This window comes from Eschrichtius robustus, chromosome 3 (assembly GCF_028021215.1).
Source record: "Eschrichtius robustus isolate mEscRob2 chromosome 3, mEscRob2.pri, whole genome shotgun sequence".
Lineage (NCBI taxonomy): Eukaryota > Metazoa > Chordata > Mammalia > Artiodactyla > Eschrichtiidae > Eschrichtius > Eschrichtius robustus.
The window spans coordinates 174,966,260-174,988,362 of record NC_090826.1 but is presented as its reverse complement, the minus strand read 5'-3'; the positions used below and the strand labels follow the sequence as shown (position 1 = coordinate 174,988,362).

Sequence of the window (22,103 nt, the reverse complement as noted above, 5' to 3'; positions counted from 1 at the left end):
AGTTAGGAACTTCCCAATGCAGAGCTGTTAAAAATGAGAACAAGTTAGGACTGGCCAAGTTGGGGTGTTTTCCTCTCTAACGTTTTGAATGAAACAGCGAAAGGAGTTACGATGTAGGAAGATGTCATAGAAAACACAGGTTAACTATTTGAATAAATTAAAAATAACTAAAATGATCTAACCATAAATTCTATAACTGACTAGTGAAAGAATAGATCTATTTGTTTTCAATCTAATTTTTGATATCTAACTAGTGACTATTACCATCTTTATGCTGTTTTCCATTAAAAAATAAAATTGTTCTTTTATTTACTCTGCTCCCCTCCCCATCCCCCAGGTCTAATCAATGTATTTTGCTTTATAAAGTTTTAATTACGTGAAATGTCAGCATCTGTCACCACGCTGCCCAGATCTCATTGCTGTGGAAACAATGGGCTCAGTTGTTTGTCCTCTGTTGAAAACTGCCTCTTAGAAATCTTCCTTCAGAGGAGTCTTTGTCAAAATGCGTTCCTTGGCTACAATCATCAAAATCATCTTGCGTTCTTGTAAGATAATTTATATTGAAAAGATCTCAGAACCTGCCTTTTTAACAGATTTCCAAGTGATTCTTGTGTCCAGTCTTATTTGAGAAACATAGAGAGCTCTTCTCTATAGAACCAGGTACACAAATCTAGGCACCATACATTTTTTTCAATTTCTGTTCATGTGTTGTCTATTTAGAGTTGTACTTTGCATTACTTTTGTCATTACCTTCAGCCATTCAAATAAGCACACAGCATGTATCTGGTTGCATATGTTACAATTGCAATGATCACCACCAAGTTTATTACAGTGGTTCCAAGCAGAACCAGAGTTCACTAGCTTTGGAGAACAACCATTTGCTGCCTAGTTTTCACTCCAGGTCTTGAAACACTGATCTTTCTGGAACTTGTTGGGTCTACTTTTTCCTTACAGCCCAGATGAATATTATTAACTCTTCTAAAATGCTCCTAATTCCTCTCACACAACATTTCTCCTTCTAATTTTATTCCAGAAGGAAAGCAAGAATTTGTGAATGGAAACAGTTGTAATAAATTTTGTAAAAGAGAAAGAGAAGGACCCACGACTCTGCCAAGGATGGGGGAAGGGGAGATGCTTCAGAAATTCTCTTAGAGTGGTGGCCCATTGGGTGCTTATGTTACTGACCTAGTTATGCTTTAGCACAATTTCCACACTTAACTGTAAAGTAGTTTTCATTTTAATGCATTGTCTCACTCAATGGCTCATAGCTTTCTAAAATAACATTCCCCAGGACTGATATTTTCCAAGTGTAGTCTCACTACAAAGAGAAACTCTTAATGTACATTTCCACATTTCCAGGGTTTCTTGATGCGTTTTTCCTTTATCATGGAATAAAAAAGTCCTTAATGGTAAAAATACCTTATGATTCTTTTGGCTGAGGAAATGCTACAAGTCTTGATAAGACCAAGAGAACATACCTAGTGATGCTTTCTATACGGTTAGCATCCAGCTGATGTCTACTTGGTCTTGTATTTGCTATCATATTCCATATAAAAATGGATCACAGGGGGCTTCCCTGGTGGCGCAGTGGTTGAGAGTCTGCCTGCCAATGCAGGGCACACGGGTTCGAGCCCTGGTCTGGGAGGATCCCACATGCCGCGGAGCAACTGGGCCCGTGAGCCACACCTACTGAGCCTGCGCGTCTGGAGCCTGTGCTCCGCAACAAGAGAGGCCGCGATAATGAGAGGCCCGCGCACCGCGATGAAGAGTGGCCCCCGCTCGCCGCAGCTAGAGAAAGCCCTCGCACAGAAACGAAGACCCAACACAGCCATAAATAAAAATTTTTAAAAAAAGCATACTTTCAAAAAAAAAAAAAAAAGAAAAATGGATCACAGGAATAACCAAATTCAGCCAGTGATCTTTCACAAAACCCCACTAATCTGTTGACTCCTAATGTAAGTGACAGTGGCTATCCTTGTCCTTGAAGCAATTTGAGATTTTGCTCTTTTTTCCAGGCTGTTTATTATGAGTTGTAGTATAACTGCTACTCTCAGAGGAGTAATACATGGAGGGATTTTTCAGTTCTCTGCAACTTCTGTGATATTCTAAAACACACTTCCTTGTGGAATAATGATAATTTTTGATGAAACAGAGACATTTGCACAATATTGTTTCATATCAAGCAGCATTAGGGAGGCAACATCATTATAAAAACTGGAGAATGTGAATACATTATCGTGACGATTCACATCAGAAGTAAACAAAAATCCAACATGAACAGCCATGCCAGTAATTAATAAGAAGAGTAAATAGGTTGCATGTTAACAGGCAAACAATTAAATTATCTGTTTCTTAGGGGCATGTAATGAGATTGTTATCACACTCCCAGAAGAGAGACAAATAGATATTAAAAAGGTCTTTCCGATACCTGTATTGGCTGAGGCCAACAGCTAATTCAATAGATTCGATCAAAATCACCTCTTCTTTCACTGCTCCTGATTTATGGCTTGGGCTGTAGTTAGTCATCACTCACTGCAGTTTGCGCTCCAGCGCTCATAAATTATGCCTCATAAATAAAAAGATACAATCAAGGAAATCATATCAATTCATCTACAACCTTGGAGTATATTTTCCCATGGCACTCACGCTAATGTCTTTTTAAAGGGTAGCTTGCCATGGGTTTTGAAGATGTTCGAAGAGCAACGTGCCAAAATGGGCTTTGCCAGAACCGTGGTTAAGAGAGACTCGTGGCTAAAAAGAGAAGGCAATAAATCTGAAATGATATGATAACAAGATTTAAAAAAAAAAAAATTCATGAACAGTCCTGTAGGCTGCAGTCATAAAGGAATAACTTGCTGAAAAGCTCTGTGTAGCTATCTGTTTAACCATCTACCTATCTGATTTTCTTTCATCATCAAATGGACTTTTTTCAGCATCTCTGTTTGCATGGTGCTTTGCTGGGTCCATTAATAGTTATGCTTTTACAGATATGGTGCTTGCGTTCCAGGCTTCTTTAATCTAAAACACTTTGGATCAGGCAAGATGGAACACGGTTTTAATTGAATTCTGGGACCCAGGGGACGAAGGGTACAGCAGAACATTGTATTCCTTTCTACTGGTGCTTTTGAAATTCAGAGATGTGAAGCTAGTAAAGAGATTACAAGACATTTTCCTTGCTAGAAATGGGTGTCTTCTGTCACTACTGCTGAGCACACAGCCTTGCCCTTTGTGGGTGCTCAATAAATATTAATGGCTCTCTTCTAAAATATAAGGAGGGGAAAATTGGCTTCAGTATTAGTGGGGAATACTGAAAGTAGCTTCCATGTGATGCTCGTAATGATAATGAAAATTTGGGATTTCTCATACTCCTTTTTATTGCTTGTGTCTGCTCTCCCTGAGAGAAAATAGGAACCCAGTCCCATCCAGCTCTCATGGAGGATATGTATAAGTAGGTCATGGGTTTATTGAGCACTTATACTTTTATAAGGGTATTGCATGTACTAATTTATTTCATCCTCTCAGCAATCCTATGAGGCTGGTATTAGCATCATCACCAGTTTACACACAGGGAAACAGAGGCACAGAGAAGTTTATGCACCGTGGTATGTGGTAGGGCCAGCCTTCTAATACAGGTATGTGACGTTAAAGCCTGAGCTCTCTACTTTTTTCTATTGAAGGAGGGTCTGGACACATCTTGTAAGTGTTTGTCCTGCCCTAGAGCTGTCATTGACCCCGGCACGGACTGGTTGTTTCTGCAGAGAACAGCCCCAAAGTGAGGTGGTGACAATGACCGCAAACATCACGGCATCCATACCTGCTGCCACGTGTCATGCTTGAAACAATATTGCATGTTATACAGAGGCAAATACTACTCAAATACTTTCCCTACTGTTCCAAACATGTGTAAATGCACGTAAATTCCACTGTGTTAACTGAGATCATAACTATACCCTACTAATGTAACACCGGAATCATATCCTTTTTCCACAATTAGTTGCTAGAGTAAGCTAAGCGCACAATCACCAATCATGATTAACATCTCAAGAAGTGATAGTGTAGTTAACTAGGTAAGATTACTTATCATCCATACTCACTGAGCCATTCTATGTGCCAGGCACTATTCTATGAGCTGGGGAGACAACAGTGAACAAGGCTGGAGTTCACACCCTGTTAGGGAGAGCCAGCCAATAAACACAAAACAAAGAAGTGGTGATACATGCTAGAAAGGAAGCAACTTACAGCATATAGCAATGGAGTAGAGAATGGTTGAGTTGTTCAGGAGGTGCTCTCAGGAGGTGATAATCAAGCTGGGATACTAAGGACAAGAAGGAGGCCACCATATGAAGACCTGGGGGAAGAACATTCTAGGCAAAGGGAGGGCAAGTGCAAAAGGCCATGAGGCTGGAGTCTCAAAAACGTTTGGTGCAGCTGGACTTGGAGAGTAAGGGCCAGAGAGTGACAGAATGAGGACAGATGTGGACAAAAGTCAGACCATGAAAGACCTCACTGAGCCAGAGAGGAGTGTGCATTTCATGGGAGGCCAAGGGAGGGCTCCCCGTAAGGGAGCAACTATCTGATTTACATCGTAGAGGGATAACTGGATATTGACTAATTCCTATATATTTATATCTTAAATTTTACTTTTATATGTGAGTGACACTGTCCTGGCCTTTAAATTAACTTATTTAAAGCTCACAGCAATCCTACTGAAACAGGCTGGGACCTGGGACACTTTGCTGCAGTGCTTGCATTTGGACAAACGTCTCCTCGAGCTACAAAATACAAAGAAACTATAAGGGACTGAAAATAACTATGTGCATGCAAGTTGGGGGCAAAATTATGGACAACAAGATACAAGAAGACCAAAAAAAGCCAACTGCCACTTCTGAAGAGCCAGGAGCAAAAGTAGGGTACTGCACATGCCCCCTGCACTCAACATCACCAAAGGGGTGGACAGATCACCTAAACCACCCTCCGACCCGACCCATGGACACATCCCTAACCTCACCCCATGTAAGGAACCAGCTCCCCGCTGCCTTGGCGAGCAAGCAAGGAAACCTGTTGCTTGTTCTCGCTCCCCTCCTGCTGCAGCAGGGGCCCCAGTAAAGCCTTGCCTGAATTTCTTGTCTGGCCTCTGATCAATTTATATTGATTAAGGAGGCTAAGAACGCTGGTCAGTAAAACTACTAAGGTAGGCTTTTTCATTCCCAATTTTACAGGTAAGGAAACTGAGGCTTAGAGAGTAAATTACTGGCTGAGGACACAGAACCAATAAGTCTTGCAGCCTAGATTACAACTCGAGTCAGTTTATCTTTGCAGAGTCAGGAGTTCACGCTCCTGATGGGTGTGACTTGAGGACACTGTGCTTCAGCAGAATGATGACGGGATTTGGGGTCAGAACATCTGGACCCAAGTTCTGACTCTTAACATTTTCTGACTGGGCACCTCACTGGGTCATTCGGTTTCCTGATTATATGGAGAAAATAATCTCTACCTCACAGGACTATTCTGAGATTTACATGCAATAAAGTTGCTATAAATTTTGAGGAATGCGGCGGTGGATAAGTACATTTATAAATATTTTATTAAGATTTTGAAAGCCCCAGAGCTGTACACAAACACAATTTGGGGTAACCGGAGGGTGAATTTAAGAACACAGTCTTTAGAACTTGAATTTCTATGTTCAAATTCAAGTTCTCCTGCTTACCAGCTGCATCCTTGGGTATGTTAACTAACCTCGCAGTGCCTCAGATTTCTAAGGGTAATTATTCAGAATAATCCTTGTCTCAAATGATTATTATAAGTTAATGTATGTAAAATTTTTAACATAGTCTTTAGCATATAGCAAGCACTAAATACATAACGATGGTTATTATTATATTATTTGTGTGAAAAGTCAGGATATGACCCCTTGGAAGAGAAAGTGAGACTAAATAGCAATTCTGTAACTCACTTCTGGGTTCATTTAGCTGTTATGGATCAACAATAGATTTGAAAACCCTCACTGCATTCTGAGGTCAGCCCTCATCTCTCTGTGACTCTGTCTCTGGGTACTTCTCCACTCTAGAACTCTAAGGGTTAGAATAAATAAAAGCCTGGCTTTTCAGAAATATTGCTGCTGCATCAAAATCTGTTGATTGGATGGCATCCTCCGTTTTACATTATTATTAATTAAAATTTCTCAAAAGCACCCCAAAGTATGTAAAAAGAAAATGGTGGAGCAATTCAATGGATTCTTCAAAGTGAAGAATTTTGTTTCCAATTTCCATTGAAAATATGCCTTTGGGAGAGAACTGTACAGTTTCCTAGACACTTATAGGCATCTTAGTAATGATCAGATCCATCAACAGATAGATAAATCAATTTACCAGAGAAAGCCTCGACCATCTTCTTAAAGATTTTCATCGACGGCATCTGATTTACTTCAATATGTTAACGTTTTTGTCACCATCTGTAGATTTGATTGCTTCATAGAGACCGAGACATTTATTTGGAATTTAATGGAAATACACCATTAGCCCAAGTACTTAAGTGCAATCCTCCTAAAGCCTTCAGAGTTACTTAATGTTTTATCAATAATCACAGAGTGGCAAGCCAAAGCTTTCCAGGTGATCCTCTAGCCCAAAAAGAATTCTACTGGAGAAGGTACTGTCACAACGTGGGTGAGAAGCAGCGCCAATCTGGGGTACAGGGGATGTGCTGGGTATTCTCTGTTCGTCCCCAGATCCATTCTCTGCCCTTCCCTGCTCCGCTCCGTAGCCCACGAAGCTGGTTCTGCAAACTGCTTTACAAAAGAAGGAGAAAGGTTTTGTTTTCTCCTTCTCTCTCTCTTTGGCATCTTAGTTTGTCAACAGGCTGCGTTCCTTCTCTATGGGCACAGCTTCTACATGGCAGCCCCACCCCACTGGCTATAGCATTTACTGGGTTCCGGAAACAGCTTCCTCCTCTTGTCCTTTTAGGTCTAGAGGTAATGGCTTCTGGCTATGGCTAGTCCCAGAATACGTTCATATCTCTTGTTGATTCTCTTAATCCTCCCCATACCTCCATAAAGTCTTTTCATTACATTCTCTTTAAATGCCCTTTTGAGTATACTGCTTCCTGCTGAGATTCTGACTGCTGGAGGGGAGAACATTTTGAACCCTTCCAAGGTACCAATAACAGTGTGTAGGCTGAGAGATGCATTTGCTCATAAAAGTGGAGAGATTTGGAAGAGCATTTTTGTGAGACTGCAGAAATAGAGAAATAGTCCCTCCTCATGTCTCTATGGAATGATTCTCGTCTTTAATATCAAGGAACCACCCATGCTCCTCAAGACCATCTGGCCAGAGAGTGGAATGAGAGTGTCCAGGAGAGTTTGGTGTGGGGACCGGGCTGTCCCTGAAGATGAGGAGTTGTCTGTTTCTCCCTAGGTCTGTTGTGCCATCATTCAGATCTCTCTGTTCACAGCTTACACTACTATCCGTATGTTTTTACGAATACATTGTTCATGGGTGTGTTTCTTTGTCTTATCAACTAAACTTTAAGCCCCTGAGGGGTAGAGTCCATGGCTTTTAGCCTCTTGCGCCAATCCTAGCAACTAGACATACACTCTGAACTTGATGGCTGCTTAATAACTACAAGTTATTAAATCCTCAACTTAGAGGATAAAGGGAAAGAAGGAAAACATGTCCCACCCTTTCCTAAGTTTCAGGTGACTTTGGAGAACCGTCATTTTTATGGCTACCTCGCTAAGCAGGAACCGTTTGTGAAAAGCCATGAGGGCAGCTTGGAATTCTACATTACCTACGTTCACTCGGAGGAAATTTGGTTGCATTGAATGTTTTATGTCCAGCAAACACAGCTTCCAACACAGAGACAGGAGGATCAATCATGGCTTAAGTGAGTTGGGTCAACAGGAAGGTGAGAAGCAACCCATCTTCAGACGAGTAACTTGTCTCAAAGGCAACGTAGAGATCGCTGACAAAAGGGGCTTAGGAGTAGAGCCCTAGGGGATGCCATGAGGGACAGAAAAAGAACAGACGTGCTCCTGTGTGCCCTCACACACCCACAGGTACAGATGACCTCCTGTTGCAACAAAAGACCTGATGGCCAAAAAGGACATGGTCCCTGGCCCGAGTGCCAGAATTCAGATTTCCATTCACGAAATGTCCTGATGGCCTTCAGTCTAAGCTGTGGCACTCAGGCTCTAAGGTGTTAGAACGCGTGCACGGCTTGAGTCAGCCAATATCTATAAATCATTTAAAACCTTGAGCTGTGGGAGTCGTGGGTGGGAGCAGCTTAGATCGCGTAGGAGAAACTAACCAGACAACAGCCTCCACGCCGGTCAGAAATACATTAGGGGGACTCATACCTGATTAAATGCAAGCCCAAAGCCAAACAGCAAACATGGTCAATGAATTTTCTCTAAATATGATACCAAAAGACTCTTAGGAAAGGAATGAGTTAAGGGTGATGGCAAGAGAAAACAAGCAATCTGAAGCAAGTTGCCAGTCACAGAAATGTAGAATCAGACTATCAGAGTTCAAGAGAATCTTAGCCGTGGGAACATGGGCAAGTTCTTCTTTTCCTGGGAAGAGAGTAGCAAGGACCAGAAAGGCTGAACTGTCTCATCAAAGGGGCATCACACCTTCAGAGCCAACTGTGCTCTTGGTTAGAGATGTTTACATTCTAACACCAGATTAATGACTGTTAGTGACATAAGAATTTTGTTAACCTGGCTCTTTTCCCTCTTGGAAGAAAGCACCTCCTTCTTTTATTTAGTGGGAGGCTGAGGGTAGAGTGGGGAGGTAGTCCTACTGTGTAGCAGGCATCCTGCTGGACACACAAAATTTCTTAGTTCTCATAATACACCCTTTTTTTTAAAAGATTTTTTTTTTTATGTGGACCATGTTCAAAGCCTTTATTGAATTTGTTACACTATTGCTTCTGTTTTATATTTTGGTTTTTTGGCCGTGAGGCATGTGGAATCTTAGCTCCCCGACCAGGGATCGAACCTACACCCCCTGCATTGGAAGGCGAAGTCTTAACCACTGAACAGCCAGCGAAGTCCCCAATATACCCATTTTTTAATGAGCAAGTGAGGCTATAAGAAATTAAGTATCTTGCCCAAACTGCATGATTTTCACTCAGTTTTTTCATCTGGAGAACAGAATGGTTGTGAGCATCAAACGGGAAAGAACATCAGGATTCTAACGACTTCACAGTAGCACGGCTGCTGTGTGCAGTATGCGGGGGCAGCTCTGGTTTCTGGCTGAAGGTGTTTCCCACATACCCATGAAACCCTGACTGAAGGAGGGGGCCCTATGCCCAGGCCTATCAATCATGGTCCCTTATTCTCTTGCTCACAGGAACGTACATGGTGCTAGGATGTCAGTAAGAGTCCTGCCGTTGGTTGGTTTATGGATATTGGATGACAGAAGTCCTCTTTCCACTCTGAGGTGGGAGGGTAATAATAATAATACCTGTCATTATTATGCTAGTTGAATAGCCTCTGTGTATGAGGTACTGTCCTAAGCACATTCACATAGCAACACATTTCGTCCCAAAGCGAGGCCAGGACTACAGTGGTGCTCCTATCGACATTTTAAAGACAAGGAAACCAAAGCACAGAGAAGGTTGGAATCACGCAGTGCTGAGGTAGTGATTTTCTCCGATGCCTGGAGAGAGTCTGGTATAGAATGAGGCAGCACTACTTACAATAGCCAGGACATGGAAGCAACCAAAATGTCTATCGACAGATGAATGGATAAAGAAGATGTGGTACATGTATACAATGGAATATTACCCAGCCATAGAAAGGAACGAAACTGAGTCATTTGTAGTGATGTGGATGGACCTAGAGTCTGTCATACAGAGTGAAGTAAGTCAGAAAGAGAAAAACAAATACCGTATATTAACGCATATATATGGAATCTAGAAAAATGGTACTGATGAACCTAGTGGCAGAGCAGGAATAGAGACACAGATGAAGAGAATGGACTTGTGGGCATAGGCGGGGAAGGGGAGGATGGGACAAATTGAGAGAGTAGCATTGACATATATACACTACCATGTGTAAAATAGGTAGCTAGTGGGAAGCTGCTATATAGCATAGGGAGATCAGCTTGGTGCTTTGTGACCACCTAGAGGGGTGGGATAGGGAGGGTGGGAGGGAGGCTCAAGTGGGAGGGGATATGGGGATATATGTATACATATAGCAGATTCACTTTGTTGTACAGCAGAAACAAACACAACACTGTAAAGCAATTATAATCCAATAAAGATGTAAAAAAAGAAAAATGAAGCCAAATCAAGGCAACCTGAGGTGAAGGAAGGAGAGAAGGAATGAATCCAACAGTATCAAATCCTGCATCTCAGGCTCCCAGAGGGATTCTTGAGAGAGAAAAAAGTGTTTGCACCTTTTCCTTGGTTTCAAGGAACTTCTTTAGTCCCTTTCCCAGACAGGTGAGCAGAAACAATTCTCTTCCGTTTAAGGGAAAGTTGGCTTTCTATCACTTGGAGTGAAATAGTCTTGACACCTTACTGATGATGTAGATTTTCTCGAGGGCCTAAGTGGGACTCTTATTTAGTAAACTAAAAAAATTAGGTTTATTATTTATTTACATTTATATTTTATAATATACTTCTAATTCATTCGATAAATTTATTAGTACATAAATAAATTAGGCTTCAGAAACACCGCTATTGATCCTTCCATATATCCATTTTGGTGGTGGATAATGACACGACTATTGGTGTATGAAGCTGGTCTCATATCCTCACTTGCTTTTTTTTTTTTCTTTTTAAAAGATTGATTGATTGATTGATTGATTGATTTATGGCTGTGTTGGGTCTTCGTTTCTGTGCGAAGGCTTTCTGCAGTTGCGGCAAGTGGGGGCCATTCTTCATCGCGGTGCGCGGGCCTCTCACTATCGCGGCCTCTCTTGTTGCGGAGCACAGGCTCCAGACGCGCAGGCTCAGTAGTTGTGGCTCACGGGCCCAGTCGCTCCGCGGCATGTGGGATCTTCCCAGACCAAGGCTCGAACCCGTGTTCCCTGCATTGGCAGGCAGATTCTCAACCACTGCGCCACCAGGGAAGCCCCTCTCACTTGCTTTTAAAAAAAAAAAAAAAGAAAAATTTATCGAAGTACAGTTGATTTCCAATGTTGTGTTCATTTCTGCTGTACCGCCAAGTGACTCAGTTATACATATATGTGTTCTTTTTCATATTCTTTTCCATTATGGTTTACCATATGACATTGAACATAGTTCCCTGTGCTATACAGTAGGACCTTGTTGTTTATATAGTCACTTGCTTTGATACAACGTAAAACTAAATACTGTTAGAAAATCAAATCGCTTAGGGTCAGAAAATATTCTGTGAGATTTTACAAATCATAGATGACCAAGGCCAATCAAGAGAAGCCAATGTTTGATGAGGATTTTTAAAAGCGTATGGTTGTAGATGACCCTCACTTATGCCCCCAGAATCTAGCCCTGAAGTGAACTATTTCCAGGTGAGGAAAGGCTGAAGGAGGTTAATTTACTCAAGGATCCAGAAATAGGGGGAAAGGATTAAAAGCTGCTGTCTTTTCTGCTTCTCCTTTCTAGCTTGTCGTCCACACTCTTGCAGCCTTTCGTGGGGCTGGCACAGAGAACGTCTCCGCTGTCCCCTCCTGGAGTCGCCACACAGCTGCTTTTGGCAGGAACAGAAAGGACCCACTTGACTGTCTGCCCTCCAACCATTCCTCCGTCCTCTCCCGCATGAACCTTCAGACTGAATTGTTCGGGCCAGCGTTGGTCTGTTAGTAAGTAGCAGGCTGCTGTCCTGCGCAGCTGCCGTAGCAGCAGCCCCGAGATCAGACCCACACTCGAGTGAGTCACACATGGGGTTTCCTCCAAGGCTGACTTGTCGGGTCTCAGTGGTCCAGTCCTGAGGAGGCCCCAGAAGCCTTCGGAGACTCTGGGTGTGCGTGGGTGCTTATCGAAAAAAATCTGTCAAAGTGGGGCAGTTTCAGGAAAACGGATTAAGTCACTGACAGCAGGATTCAATGAAAGGGGGGCCATGGCGGCCCGAGCAAATCCGTGGTGAGTCACCGCCTTCAGCGAGAGTATGAATATGAATGCACAATTACTGAGCACTGCTCGGCGGCGGCCTCAGCTCTCTCCCCGCAGGTCAAAACTGAAGCTTCTTATAAAAGCAGACTCACACCCAGGTCCCTCTCTGAAACCTGCAGAGACTACTGTCTTAATCTGCTTGCTGAACAATTAGGAACTTCCCCACACAGAACTTGGAGTTTTATATCGTATATATTAGTATACCCCAATTTTGAGAGGGTTGAGAATAGAAATGAGTACTGTCTGTGAATAAAAAGCTCTGCTGGATGTGTATTCTGTAGCACAGCAAGCCTGTAATCTTCATTTAACGAAAGGGTCTGTGCATGGGAAGAATTTCATTTAGTAAAGATGCACCTCATTTATGTATGAATCACACATTTATAGAGTTGTTTGACAATAGGATTTTGGTAAATAAAATTATATCTGAAATTCACAAATGTTTGTTCTCTGATGAGACCCCGCACTGCATCACTCTGCAAAGCCAACCCATTCATCCTTGTGAAATATTTTTGTAAAAATTCCAAATTTCTGTGATTTCAATTTCAGATCTTTACTCGTTTTATGAAAGCTGATCCTTCAGAATCCCAGAATTGTAGAAGCTGTGTTGAAATGGATCAAAACTAGAAAGTTCCTGTTTTAAATGATGGTGAAAGTTACTCTTCCAACCAAAATCCAGGCCTCCCAAGTGAGAAACAAAACAAAATGAAAAAACAACAACCAAAACCAAATAAAATCCAGGAGGAAGAGTCAAAGAAATTATTTGATTAATCGAAGACATGAGCTTAGCAGGTAATATATTCTGTCTACCTTTCCAGCTTCATACCAAAACAATAAATACGACTCTGATTCAGGAAAGCCATGGACAGACCAAGGTAAATAGGTTGGTCATCAATTATCATCATGTAAATTAGGCACTTGAGGGGAGCTGGCTTCACTTACTTAGGCAATCAGCTTACCATGGTTTAGGACTGTGTGATTCTCAACCCTGGCTGTACATTAGAATCACCTAGGGACCTTTTGAAATGCACTGATGCCTGGACCCACCCCATAAGCAGAACTACAGGCGGATGGGGCCTTGGCATCAAGAATGTTGTTAAAGTTCCCCAGGTGATTCTAATGTGCAGTCAGGGCTGAGAACCCTGATTTAGGAAAGCGGCACCAGAAAATCAGGCTTAAGTAGCATAGCAACATCGCTGTACCCTCCGGGACAGTATTTCTCAAAAAAGTAGGTTGTGGACCACCTAAGCTGCTGGTTAAAAATGCAGATTTCTGGGAATTGCCATCCCACCCCGCTGCATCTGCATTTTGAATGCACTCTTTGGGCAATCCTTTTGTACTATAAACACCAAGAGCGACTACCCTTAGGGCGTTCAATTTTGAGGTATATCACTGAAAACTTAGAAGGTGCTTGTAAAATCACACAGCTTCTGCCCACCTTCAAACATGCCGGTTCCCATACTGATGTGTGAGTCATTGTGAGGTGACATCTGCTGGTCCTTGACTCCAAGATCCTCTGTAGCAAATGATTCTCCCCTCTCTCAGTAAGAATCTCTTTCTCCAGGTATTTCTTGACCCTCCTTTTTATCAGAATTTATCCACGCTGTATTCTTTTCCCCAGAGCTCTATCATTGGTCATCAGATTGATGAATTAATTTAGACTAGGTGGAACCGAGCAGAATCCTGCAGGGCCTCCTCACCCCTCCAACTACAAAACCGAGCAGTTAATGATGAGGACAAGAGAGTCATAGACTCAGTGTCTGATGCACATTCCTGAGTTGTTTTATAGATAACTGTAACTGCCACCAGAGGAAAAAAGCTAACTGCATGATGACCAGACTGTAGCCATGACATAACTGCTCCATCTTGAGTAGTACTGAATCTATGGCTAGCACAATTCCAAGAACTGGCCTCAAGACAATGGGATTAACATTATTGCTCATAATAATCTACATCTTTGCGGGCATCAAAATAATTGTAGCTTGCTCTGCCCGTATATGTAAGCAGACAACTAAAATTGTCAGCAAAGAGACGCTACAGACCCATGTTGACATCTTCCACTCTGAGAATACGGTGCCTAAATGTATGGACACCAAGGGGGGGAGGGGGGGGATGATCTGGGAGATTGGGATTGACATATATACACTATTGATACTATGTATAAAATAGATAACTAATGAGAACCTACTGTATAGCACAGGGAACTCTACTCAATGCTCTGTGGTGAACTAAATGGGAAGGAAATCCGATAAAGAGGGGATATATGTATACATATAGCTGGTTCACTTTGTTATACAGCAGAAGCTAACACAACATTGTAAAGCAACTATACTCCAGTAAAAATTAATTAAGAAAAAAAAAATGAATATGGTGCCTATGTCAGCATGAAAAAGTTACGGAGGATAGACCTCTGCCCCTAATCCCATAGAAACGGAATGATGTCTGACAAGTGGGGATTTGTAAGCAGCTCTTTGCAGGAAACCGCCCTCAGCAGGAAGCCCCTTTTCTTGTCACTTTAGCAAAGCTATATTGTAACTAACTTTTAAACCAGGCGCCCCCGTGCTCTACTCATCTCCGGCCCAAGCACACCTTTCAAATCTTTTAATCACACAATACCTGGCCTAACTCCTCTTCCATAGATCAAAGAAGTAGAAATGAAGAATAAGTAACAGATGACCAGATCTCTTCCCTACCTTCCCCTTCAGTAATCTCCCAGACAAACTGTGTGCAGTGGGGGATGGCGGAGACTCTGACCCCTTATGTCAATGATTAACTGAGATTACTTCTCTGTTTCCCTTTAAAAGCTTTCATGGCAGAGCAGAATCTTCGGAGGTGGTTTTTGGGGGACACTAAGTCCACCATCCCCAGATGGCCGGCATTCTGATTAAAGGCACCTTTCCATTTTATTTACATTTGTATGTAATTGATTTTGTTAGCTGCGAGCAACAGGACACCCTCCCCCATTCGATAACATAGGGAATGTTTGGAAGCTACCTTCAATGATTTAACTCAAAACCGGAAATGAATACAATGATGTAGGGCCAGGTAGTGGGGTGTGGGGAGGGACATCTGACACCCTCCAGGCACACCACGTGGATGGCCACCTACCCGACCATGGGTCCTGACCATCCTTCTGATGAATAGGTTTCCATCTCTGGGCAGTTTCTCAGTTCTTTGTTTTCATCCCCTACGAATATATGGATTATCTCAAAAACACAATCCTCTGTAGGAGGGTCAAATCACAGATATGGTGGGTGAACCAATGACTCTAGGACAATAAAGGTGTTTTCTGAAAAGCAACCTGCAGATAAAGTAACCCTCAGACAGGTTTGAGAGCAATTCAAATTCATCTCAAAGACAAAATGTTCTTTTGTTAAAAGGAAATCAATTCTTATAGTACATTACTTCCTAAATGACTTCTGGAAGATAACTCAGGATCTATAAAGACCTAGCATTTGCACAGGCTAAATAAATCCAATATTTTAGTTCAATTATTTCAGCAGTTAATCTATATTTTTCAAAATATTTCCTGTAAGATCTTGGTTTTGGGGCTGATAGGCTAGATTTTTTTTTTTTTTCCTGCTCTCTATCCTTCTTATGTTGTAACAACATGGGATTAGCTAGTAAATGCACATTTGAGTTCAGTCTGTTGTGAAAACCAAATTAAGTAATTTCATTTGGGTGATGTGAGTATGGAGGAGGAGCTTGACACAGGGCTGACAGTAACAGTTACAAAAGAGACAGCATAGCCTGAGGTCCTTAACTTGTCTCCCCTCTGAAATGTGGGTCCCTTGGTAACTGGTCGTCCTTAGCTTCTGGTGAGTGTATAGCTGTTAGCGTCACGGATGCCATATTGGGTTCGTACGTTTCCTCCTGGCCTTCCATTGACCCTACCCAGGACTGAACTGTGCAGTGAATCACTCCTCTGCCTCAAGGGCTTTGTAGTTAGTAGATATTCTTTAATAATCATTAGGACCAGGTGGCCTCTATGCTCTGTTAGTCCCCAAACAACGATGAAGACCTTCGCTGACGTGTTCCCAGTGCCCACAAAACTAGTTACCGATTCATAAATCTTGACTTAAGAATGCACGTCCTGTTTCCAAGCACGTACCCCCTACCCTAGGTTAACTATAAAACTGTCCCATTGGTCCCTTGACGGTGCAGAGTGCAGCTGCCAGTGTTTCTGGATTATTGTCCGCTCAATCCCACCCTGTGCATAAGTATAATAAACGGATCCATTGATTATATGGAGCTGCTTGCCTCAATTTTTGGTCTCAAGGTACCTTCTCAGTTTGGTGGGCACTTTTCATTCTCTCCATGCTCCAACAGTAAGAAAACTGACAGAGCTAAGACACATGCTTGGAGTTTACCATTCCTTAGAAAACTTAGGTAAGACTTTACAGATGATATGGCCAATTGTTTAACCCAATGACACAGTATGATGCCAAAGAAGCTACAATCACTGGTTTGCTTTCAGTATCCACAGGTCACTTAATTTTGTCTAGTTAGAGGTCAAATATTTCATGCTGATTCCATCCAGCTCTCTTACAAAGGTGCACTTTTATTCATAAAGGGGACTAGATAATTGAGAATAGAAGGGTCTTTGATAACTTGATACTTTTCTGTAAAGATAATGATAAAGAACAAAAGGATGGCCACATAGGTTCTGGCTGTTTCTAACAGTATTCTTTCTCCAACTGTGGCATCAAAAGATATTTTGTTCCTTCATGACATAAACCACAATCCTCACCCTAAACCCTTGGGACCTGAAGTGTTTTAAAATAATTTTTTATTTTTTCAGATTTGGGAAAGTTAATAAAATGCGTATACTGTATATTTTGTAATAACCGCAGAATGCCCTTGTAATAGAATACAATACTTCTGTAGCAAAATATATAACTATTCATATTAAATGAGATAAATAAATGCTGTAAGTAGTCTGGTTTGTTTAGATTGGGTTTTGCTGCTGAATGAGTTGTACCAAACCTAGATAAAAACTTTTTGGGAATTCCCTGGTGGTCCAGTGGTTAGGTTGTGGCGCTTTCACTGCCGTGGGCTTGGGTTCGATCCATGGTTGGGGAACTAAGATCCCACAAGCCACACAGCTTGGCCGAAAACAAAAAGAGAGAAGAAAACCCAACAACTTTTTTTAAAGAGATTTTTAGATTTGGAATTGCAAACAAGGGATTATGGATTTATATCTATGTATTTCTCCAAACCATTCAAGAATCAGTTTATATTTTCAATTCTTACTAACTTCATTGGGAAATTTGTCCTGTACATTGCTGGCCTAAAACATATTCCTTTCACATTTAAACTGTTACCTCTAATAACTGTCCTCATTGATTTGGTCACCATATGCCTGGTGACTTCGTGATCTTATTATTTCTGGTTATGGTAAGCTTTTCAAGGTTCAGTTTCCTCTTCTAGAAAATTGCACTTGGTCTTGTGCCTGGCACGTGGTGCTTGCATCATTCAGGAAGTTTCCTTTGAAACTGCAAGCAAGAGAAGCTGGTCCTGACTTAAGCAAAAGGGAATTTATTGGGGGTACAGTCAGCCCTCCTTCTCCATGACTTCTGTATCCGTGGATTCAACCAACTGTGGATCAAAAATATTTGAAAAAAGGATTCCAGAAAGTTCCAAAAAGCAAAACTTGAATTTGCTGCATGCCTGCAACTACTGACATAGCATTTCCATTGTATTTACAGCTATTTACATGGCACTTACATTGTATTAGGTATTATAAATAATCTAGAGATGAATTAAAGTATAGGGGAAGATGTGCGTGGGTTATATGCAAATACTATACCATTTTATACAAGATACTTGAGCATCTGAGGATTCTGGCATCTGCAGGGGTCCTGGAAACAACCCCCCTTGGATACCGAGGGACAACTATATATGTAATTAAAAGAACAGTTGAGGAACCAGGCTTGGAAATGGTGAGGATAAGAAAAGCTTTTGGATTGATGTTAGAGATATTTTATCAGGACTTAGCTCCACCTTTTAAAATTCTGAGTCACTTTGCTGAAGATCAGGCCCCAGGCAAGTCTGAGGGGCAGAGCAGCGCTCGGGTGCCCAACACTTGGCTAGGTGACAGCCTGACACATTGATTGACACTCCCACCAAGCCTGAGCACGGGGTGGAGGAATCATTCCCCCACAGGAACTGGAGCTGCTTGTTACAAGAAAACTGCAAATGCACCTAGATGGCAAAGCAAAACAAACCTAACGGAAGTCTTCTATTGATTTCAAAATACCTTCAGAATAGTGTTCTTAATTCCTGACTTCTTAGGGATATGCAAAGTCCTCTTTTTTAGGCTGTCCTCCTACAAAACTTACTTCATCTCCATGCACAGGTTAGTTGTTTTCCTCTAGACTTTTCTCAGCAGTCTATGTCTTTCTTGAGCACAGGGGCTGGAGATGCTTGCCCATTAGATTTTATTTTCTCGCGGTACAATTCCTGAGTTATTTTCAAAGTGATCTTTTCATAAGGAGTGTTTCCAGTCAAGGCAACACTGACAGAGAGAAGCTTAATGGTAGAAACCACTTCATTAATAAGAAATGCAAATACTTCACCAGAAATCTGCATAGGAATAACAAGCCTAAATCACACAAATCAAGAACCAAGAAAATGAAGAAGGCAAATGAATACGGCCTTTCCTCCCTCATTTACTGCTTAAATTTTTTTTTAAAAGAATATTATTAAACTACATAAGTCCCATGTTTCTTTAGGTGGCTTTTTAGATTGCAAGCAATTTTTTTCCAGACAGACGCTGATGTGTACCCACACCCATCTCAGTGTGAGTTGTTGGTAACACACATTTCTTACCTGGTATTCATACTCTGTGAAAGGCGATAGTTCCATGTCCATAAAAGAGCTTGAGCTTCCATTATAGGTTAGAACCGGGTTTGATTTTCCAGGCTGAGTTGCTATTTGTCTTCTGTACAATTCATAATATAAAACTTGTCCATTTGGCTGGAGTGGTCCTGTCCACAGAAGGGAAACCGTGGGCTGGAACCCCCCTGGAGCCATCTGTACCTCTACATGTGGAGGCGGTTGCTTCTGAGGTGCAACCTCAGGGGTCTGTATGGATGTCCAGTCACCTGATGCACATCCCAGCCTGGTGCAGGCTTGAATTCGAACTTCATACCTTCAGGACACAAGGCAGAAATGACCCATTATTGGCAAAGTCGATTTTCGTGGGAAGAATCTTTAAAAGACCAAGTGTTTTCTGACAAAAAGACAGATATGTTTATATTTATTCTTACCTACAATGAACCCTTTTCAAGGACAACAAAGTCATGTTTCCATGGAAATTTTAGAACATTTTCAAGCCTCCTGGCTTTCCAAACTAAAGAAAGATGCTCACCTGTCTGGAAAGGGTGGGCACGATTCTTCCCTAAACAGGAATGTATAGAATCAATACACTTTCAAGATGCTCTCCAGCAGGAAAATTCTGGTACTCTGTAGAGTTCCTTAACACAGCGAGGGAGAATACAGATCTTGGGAGTTTGAACGAGTTTTCAGCAGCCCTGGGCTCCTCCTCTCTCTGCAGCTGGAGCTAAATGATTCCCCAGGAATGTTTCCAGGTCAGGAAGGAACGTCATGGAGTCAAGGTCTCTGTGGTAATAAATCCCCTCACCTGATACCTGACATCTTAAAACAGGCTCCCTTACACCACATGGGGAACTTCTGGGGCCAAAGTTAATCCAGCTACACACCAGATTATCAATCATGGAGACACCTTATCACCATCCAGTTAAACTCAACCCATCAATTATGTTTTGCTTCATAGCGGGTCTCCTGCCACTGAGAAAGGTCTATTTACATAATAGGGATTTTTCCCTTCCAACAAAAGGGGCTTTTGTTAGTCTTAAGTGCCTATGGCTGCAAATAAGTGCTTTCCCCCTCTTTTCCATGCCCCTAATTTTTATGATATTATGACACCCCGAATTTCCCCTCAAGCCCCAGGCACCTCCCTTTCTCCCTTTATTTCCTTTGCTTCCAGCCTTTTCCCTCTTCTACTTTCTGCTTTCTCTCTTCCAGATAATCACTGCCTTCTGCCCACTTCCTCGCTTTCTTTCTGTTCCCCTTCCCCTCTTCTTAATTACACCTCTCTCTCCCTTTGGGGAGTTTCCCAGTTCCCTTTTCTGCTTCCCCTTCCCTCTCTCTCCTCCCATGCCCATTTACACCACGATGGGCTGCCAGTTTATTGGTGAACAGATCCACAGCTGTGAATGGCAGATCTGCCTTCTAAGCGATTCTGAGAAGTCAGTTTTGATTTTCCACACCTGGATTATTTGTTTTCTGGATTATCTCTGGTGGTTTTAAAATTCTGGGTCAGATTCCTCCTGCTTCTTAGGGTATTCTCAGGATCCTTCTTCCTACTGACCATCTGGGGGGTACCCCAAGGAGGACACAATAATTTGCAGTACTCAGTAAACATTAATCTGCTGGAAAAACCCCAAACGACATGAATCCCAACTTCGTATAGAAGTCATATTCTGGTTTTATTTTTGTGTGTGTGATTTGATGTTTTTATTGTTTATACTCTATATAAAGTTATTATAAAATATTGGCTATATTCCCTGTGCTGTACATTACATGCACATATTTATTTTATACCCAGTAGTTTGTATGTCTTAATCCCCCTCACCTGTCTTGCCCTCCCCTCCTCCTCTCCTCACTGGTAACACTAGTTTATTCTCTGTAACTGTCGGTTTCTCTTTTGTTATATCCATTCATTTGTTTTATTTTTCAAATTCCACATATAAGTGAATACATACAGTATTTGTCTTTCTCTGTCTGACTTATTTCACTAAGCATAATACCCTCCAGCTCTACTCATATTGTTGCAAATGACAAAATTTTCATTCTTATTTATGGCTGAGTAATATTCCGTTGGTATTCTAAGTCATTAATGTCACTTACATCTTCGATGAGAGTGGACAGGGAAGGGACATCTCTCATTGCCTTAAATCCCATGGCTAAGTTTCTCAGAAAAATCAGACTTTCTTTTTTCAACCTGGGAAAAGTGCCCCTCTCACATCCAGAAACTTTTTTTTCCCCTAGAAATCTTTTTGAATAAGAGTTTTGGAAGGGAGCAAGCTGATATGATCTTTAAAACATGCAAGTACCAGTCAGGTAAAGAGGAAGCCGGGATAAAATATACAGCTCTGCAGCTAACATGGGCCTTTTTTATGCCCTGCATCAGAGTAAGATAAAAGCCAACTCACAGAGCATGTGGATTAGCTATGGAAGATACTTGCGGAAGTTTTAATTACTGTTTAATATTTAATGCAACCCTAAATAATTGTCACTAGGAGATGCATAAGACTGCGAATGTTCCATTTCAACAGCACTATATATCAGAGATAATTATAGGAGAGATCTAATCTACACATCAGTACATTACAATAATAGATGAATTTTATCAATGGTGGTTGGTAATCAACACTCAGCCTTTAATTCTTTTAAAATGGTTCTGTTCATTTTACTAAATTTTAAGAATAAAATGTCTTTTATTACTCTTCTCTCTGGGGATGTATGTTAGTTAAAATGTGATGGGGAAAAAAGCCAAGCAATTCTTTAAGGTATGGGAAGAGGGCTGGTGGTCAGATTCCTTTGTGTGGAAAACAACACACACCCTTGCTCATCAGAGAGCTCAGAGGGGACCACTAAGAAAAGAGGAGCTGGCAAAGTGGCGCCGTCCCAAGAAACCATGAGATCAGAGCTGACTGAAGGGCTGGGGAAATAGTCAGAGGAGCCTCATTATCCCTGGAAGATGTGCTGGATCCAATAAGGAGGGCTGGCCCCAGAACAAATTTTGGATCAGTCCAACTCTGGCTGGCAATAGCTCTCAATGACGGCCCCTTTTTTCATTCTTTAAAATAATACTCCTTTTCCTCACAGCCTAGTTTAGATAACCGCATTGGGGTTCTCAGAACTGACCAGGGGCTGGCATGTCTCCAGGAGGGACCAGACTCAGGGAAGTGGCCCTATCTCTC

General features: G+C 41.8%; 1 protein-coding gene across 1 annotated transcript in view; it reads right to left on the bottom strand.

The window, feature by feature from the left end:
* USH2A (usherin) overlaps window positions 1-22,103 on the bottom strand; it is a 795,295-nt gene that overhangs the window by 51,436 nt on the left and 721,756 nt on the right. The window contains exon 63 of the mRNA XM_068538548.1: window positions 18,925-19,246. Coding sequence (XP_068394649.1) covers window positions 18,925-19,246 — 322 coding nt within the window. The remainder of the gene's footprint in view (window positions 1-18,924; window positions 19,247-22,103) is intronic.